The sequence below is a fragment of the Chiloscyllium plagiosum genome, chromosome 11 (assembly GCF_004010195.1).
Source record: "Chiloscyllium plagiosum isolate BGI_BamShark_2017 chromosome 11, ASM401019v2, whole genome shotgun sequence".
NCBI classification, from domain to species: Eukaryota; Metazoa; Chordata; class Chondrichthyes; order Orectolobiformes; family Hemiscylliidae; genus Chiloscyllium; species Chiloscyllium plagiosum.
The window spans coordinates 89,122,438-89,128,386 of NC_057720.1; the positions used below are offsets into that span (position 1 = coordinate 89,122,438).

Consider the following 5,949-nt stretch of genomic DNA (forward strand, 5'->3'; position numbering starts at 1 on the left):
GTGTGTGTGTCCCTCCCTCGCTGTGTGTGTGTGTGTCCCTCCCTCGCTGCGTGTGTGTGTATGAGAGTGTGTGTGCACGTGCGGGTGTGTGTGTGTGTGAGAGTGTGTATGCACGTTCAGGGGTGCGTGTGTGTGTGTGTAATCAATGTTGTGGAAATTAGCATCGCCACAACAAATGGGGAGGAGATGGAGCATGAATTCTGTCCCCCATTTTGATTCCCCCACGTCTCATCAACTTTCTGCAGATACTCCACTTCTCTCTCCTTCAGCACTTCCTGCTTTATGTCCCCTACTGGTACCTTCCAGCTCCCAGCTCTGGCCTCTCCAGTTGCATTGACTCCCTGCACTGCTTGGTTCCCAGGTAAAAGGACAGCTCCAGCCACCACATCCAAGTGTCCATCAGAATAGGAGTAGATGTTTCAACCACTGCTGTTCTATTAATTGGTTAATTTGCACCTTCATTCAATATACATCCAAGAAAAAATATCCAGGTTTGACATTTTTAATTAACCCCAGCATCAATCACTTTTTAGGTGTCCCATTGTTCATTTGTAGCACTATGTATTCAATGTACTATAATCAGATGGTGTATTAGGGAATCAGCTAATCCTGGCTCCGTTCTCCTTTTGCATCACCATTTACAGGAAGTGAGTTCTGGATAGAGATTAAGAACTCAGGCCGATCTTTTCTCTTTCTCAATTCAAGGATAACTTTCACAGTCTTTCCTTACTGAGTTCTAATCAGACCAGTGACAGAATCTAGACACTTCCATATCAGGATAATACAGCTATGGATTGGCTAAAATTTACATCCTCTTCTTTCGTCCCCTCCATGGTCTCAATGCTTTCAATCTGGGTATCTCACACAGCTGAAAACTCTTGGGTATTTCTTGCACCTCGTGTATCTCTCTGATTGGAGATCTTCCATTGTTGGTTCCTTTGTCCTCAAGCAGCTTCGTCCCTAGATCCTGGCTGCATTCTCCTTTTGCATCACCATTTACAGGAAAGGATTTCCGGATAGCGATTTAGAACTCAGGCCAATCATTTCTGTTTCTGAGTTCAAGGATAACCTCATTTCTCCGTCCCTTTTAAGACAAGCCTTAAAACCTAAATATTTGACCAAGCCTTTGGTGCTGTGCCTTAACATCTGTTTATGTGGTTCAGTGTCAAGTCTTGCCTGATAAGGTTCCAGGGATGTACATTAGGCTGGCTAACTGCAGTGAAGGTGCTGTACATTGTAAAACGATTATGTTGAAGATCTGTAAGATTTTTTGGTGGGTGTGTTGTGTTGGGGGGGGGCAGCGAGGGATGTCTCCATTTACACCTTTAATGAGATGATTATTGTGGTTTTTGTGTTTATTTCTAAAGGCCGATGACCTATTGGCTCAACCGCATCCAGTCGTTCCTGTACTGCACGGACAATGGACTGGCTGGTGTATTTTCAGAGGACACCCGAAGCTGCACTTGCCCTTATGACCAGCTGAGTTGCCAGAAGCCCATCCCTTGCTTGGTAGGCGAGGGCACCTCGTGTGTCATGTGCGCGACCGACAACCGGACCCGCTGCGGGGCTTGCAACGTGGGCTACATGCTGGGCCAGGGGGTGTGCCGGCCAGAGGTGGCTGACCCCACCGAGCAGTACATCGGCTTTGAGACCGAGCAGGACCTGCGGGACATGGAGATTCGGTACCTGCTGCAGAAACGGGACAGCAAGATCATCGTTCCCGCTATCTTCATCAGCAACGACGTGCGCCTCAACAGCTGGTTCGACCCCTCGTGGAGGAAGCGCATGTTGCTCACCCTGAAGAGCAACAAGTACAAGACCAACTTTGTCCATATGATCTTGGGCATGACCATACAGATCTGTTTGACTAAAAACAGTACGTTGGAGCCTGTGCTGGCTATCTACGTGAACCCTTTCGGAGGCAGTCACTCTGAGAGCTGGTTCATGCCGGTAAACGAGGACAGCTACCCTGACTGGGAGAGGACTAAAGTGGATGTGCCTCTGCAGTGTTACAACTGGACCCTGATGCTGGGCAACAAGTGGAAGACGTTTTTCGAAACGGTCCACATCTACCTGAGGAGCCGCATTAAGTCGAGCGGCAACGATAGCGTGTACTACGAGCCACTGGAATTCATCGACCCTTCCAGGAATCTGGGCTACATGAAGATCAGCCACGCCCAGGTCTTCGGCTACAGCATGCACTTTGACCCAGACGCCATTCGGGATCTTATTCTGCAGCTGGACTACCCATACACCCAGGGCTCGCAGGATTCTGCCCTGCTGCAACTGCTGGAAATCCGGGATCGTGTCAACAGGCTCTCCCCCTATGGCCACCAGCGTCTGGATCTCTTCACCTGCTTGCTCCGCCATCGCCTGAAGCTGTCCACTAGTGAGGTGGTCCGGATCCAAGCCTCCCTTCAGGCCTTCAACGCCAAACTCATCAACTCGATCGAAAACGAGACCACCAAGTTATGCAGTTAACCCTCCTCACTGGTTCCAGCACAACGCAGGTGTCGATATGGGGATCCATTCTCTATTTTTTGTTTCGGTGTTCTTTTGTGCATAATTGGTTTGGTTTAACACTGGATTCCTCCCCCGCCCCTTTCAACGGTCTTTATTCTGAACTGGGGAAGTGTCCTATCACAGGAGCCAACAGACGAGCGGAGGTCATTCTTTTTTGCCCCCTATGGCTACCAGCGTCTTCAACCTTACACCTGAATATTCATACAATATGTTCTACCCAGGACTCTGGTGACACAAGTGGAATATGACATCATGCTCCTTCCTGATTGGAAACAATGAACATTTATTGAACCTTGCCTGGGCTGGGGAGTAAGGCGTTTCATCTGTTTTCTGTTTGAAACAATGAAGTGCTTAAAAAATGACACCCAGTCTGTATTAACCTTCCTGACCCATGTCCCTGTAGCAAACACCAGCACAGAAACAAAAATGGTGTGAGCTGTTACTTTCTTTGTTTCCGCTGTACAATTATTTTAATATTTGGTGTTGAGGGACTAATATTTTTCGATGGCATTGTTTTTACTGTATATGCAAGTCCGGCGTGCTGTGGTTGCTCAGTCAAGTTTCCTATTTCTAGATCAGACCAGTCATGATCCAAAATGCTCTAACACAAAGTCTTGTGATTTTCATTTGAACAGGGAGGCATGTGGTCTGATTCAGGCCATGCACAGGCAATCGTAGATCATGTTGGGGAAACACTACATACTAAACATTCTCAATCTTGCTACTCCAAGACTAAGGCTATAAATACCGATTAAGAAACAAAGTGTGGCCAGTATAATACCTGGTTAAATGCATCAGTCGAGTCTTACGGATATTGAATTGCAGATAGCCACAGTTTAAACCAGTACAGCATTAACAGTATGAAGATCCCATAGAATCCTCCATCTCGCATTGAGACCATTCTGCTCATCTCATCTGTGCTGGATTTTAGGAAGAATTATCCAATTAGCTCCAGATCTCTACTTTTTTCCGCATAGCCCTTCAGAATTTCCCTTTTCAACGACAGTTCCCTCAAAGAAAATGTATTTCAGATCATCATAACTTACTGCATTAAAAAATATCCTTATCTGTTCATAATTCTTTTCTCAACTATCCTAAAATGATCTTACTCAGACAGTAAAGAGTTCAGGGCAGGCAAATTTCAGCAGGGTAAAAAGACCTTTAGATGCTTTTTTATCTTCTTATTTCTTGTGAAGGCCAGATTGAAAGCAATAGGGGAAGCTGGGATGTATGATCTGATGTTCAAATGGATGGTCTTGGAGATAAGGGTTTCTGCTTTTTAATAAATGGAATGGGTACACACTCAAAACCCTCTCGAATTAATACTAAATGCGACAGCACTCTGGAGAAACTGGTAAAATACATCTGAATTAAAATGAGACATCAGACAAATTCTTTATATTTTGTTGTAGCTATGTTGTGTTTTCCCTGATCCAAAGAGAAAACTTTATTCGTTGTTGAAAGACCAAGTGGATTTTAAAAAAAATTTGCTGTAGCTATTGTCGTGTGGCATTGGGGATAGTCCATTTCAGTCAGTCAAATCCATCTGCAAATCAAGGATGTTCCCAGGCTCCTGAACTTGTGTAGAGAGTGATGACAGAGTGGAAAAGCAGTAGCAGCTTGATGCCATAGAGATTTTGTTGAACAGCAGGACAGAAAAGATAAGTTCAGCTCTTCATGAGAAGAAAGATGGTGCAATGGTGCAGCAAAGTTTAGCGGAGACCTGATTCAGCCAGAACAGCTGAAAATGTTCAATGACAGATTACTTGGCAAAATCAGTCTAATAATGGCTATTTTAAAGGGGTAATGTCTAAATTGATAAACAAACACAGCCTTTGCAAACATGAATCGCACTACACGAATTCACCCATTTGACTTTAAGATTTCCTCTGTTGCCTCTTAAACAAAATAAACAGTGCCCCTTTAACCTCAGCTAAACTTTATTTCAATCTCAATGAAATGGCACCTACTCTGATAGAGATCAGTATTATGCATGTGGTAATGAATAGCAAATGGCCTATTGCTCTACAGTTCTGTGTTAATTAGACAATTTTGATGTACAATGCTGTCACACTATGTCACTACATTTTACAATGTGCGCTCTCTCCGATGTCAGGGCCCTAAATCTCCAAAACACTCCTTTGAAAGCAAGGTCTTTTCAAGGATTTGTAGAACTTCGAATATGGAAATATGGTCAAAAGGAGAGCTGCTTTCACTCAAGGGGGAGAATTATTTGTATCTTTGTTTAAGGAGAGAAATGTTCTCGATTGTCAAGTGGCTGTTTAATGGTGCAGTTTGCTGTTTAAAGGTGCGGTGCGCTGCCATTTTGTATATTTCTAATGACAGATTCTGGCTCCATTGTAAATTAATGACAGTGTACAGAAACTCATCTGTATTTGTTTTATTGCTGGTATTAGGGTTTGGGCGTTTAATTTTTGATTATTAAATCTGGATGAAAAGTCCATATTTGGAACCCTGTGTCATGTGTGTTTGTGTCTCCTTGTGTAATCCAATGAGCTTATTAATGGCTCCTTCAGAGGAAGGGTTTCCTATAGCCATCGAGTCATCCGGCACAGAAACAGACCCTTCAGTCCATGCCAATCATAATCCCAAACTAAACTAGTCTTACCTGCCTGCTTCTGGTCCATATCTTAGAACCATAGAATCATAGAATCCCTACAGTTTGGAAACAGGCCTTCTGGCCAAACAAGTCCACACTGCAGGGATTCAAGATCTACCAAAGAGTAACTCACCCAGACCCATTCCCCTACCCTATCACTCTCCATCCACCCCTTACTAATGCACCTAACCTACACATCCCTGCACTCTATGAACAATTTAGCACGGCCAATTCACCTAACCTGCACATCTTTGGATTGTGGGAGGAAATCGGAGCACCTGGAGGAAACCCACACCAACACTGGGAGAATGTGCAAACTCCACACAGACAGTTGCCCAAGGCCAGAATTGAACCCAGGTCTGTGGCGCTGTGCGACAACCGTGCTAACCCTCCAAAAACATCCCTCCAAACTTCTTCTTGCAAGTTACACACAAGATATCACATTGTATTAGATATTCTGTTCTATTAGGGTACAATATTGGCAATCTTTATACTGTCCAATATATGATGTAAATAGAGACAACAAACTAAACACAAGGAGATCATTCAAACCATCATCCCTGCACGCTTTACAGGGATTTTTTTTTGTTATTGTTTATTCTGTCTGGTGTGACAAAGGCCTGAAACAGTATGATTAAATCTTGACAGTTTACAGGAAATGTTGCACAGGTGTGGAGTGAAAACCTTCCAGTGACCACATAGAAGCTGACCGTTAGTCGAATCTTTTTTTAACTGGTAATTACCCCAGGCTGATTCGGGTGGGGGGAGGGAGTTAGATCTTAATTGTCACATGTCTATAGTCAGTG

At 44.1% G+C, this 5,949-nt stretch overlaps 1 protein-coding gene across 3 annotated transcripts in view; it reads left to right on the forward strand.

Moving 5' to 3' along the window:
* LOC122554654 (BMP/retinoic acid-inducible neural-specific protein 3-like) overlaps positions 1-5,001 on the forward strand; it is a 177,075-nt gene extending 172,074 nt beyond the window's left edge. For all 3 annotated transcript variants that reach the window (XM_043700019.1, XM_043700020.1, XM_043700021.1), the window contains one exon: positions 1,368-5,001. In XM_043700019.1, the coding sequence (XP_043555954.1) occupies positions 1,368-2,481 (1,114 nt within the window). In that variant the 3' untranslated portion in view covers positions 2,482-5,001. The remainder of the gene's footprint in view (positions 1-1,367) is intronic.
* Positions 5,002-5,949: the final 948 nt, after the last annotated feature.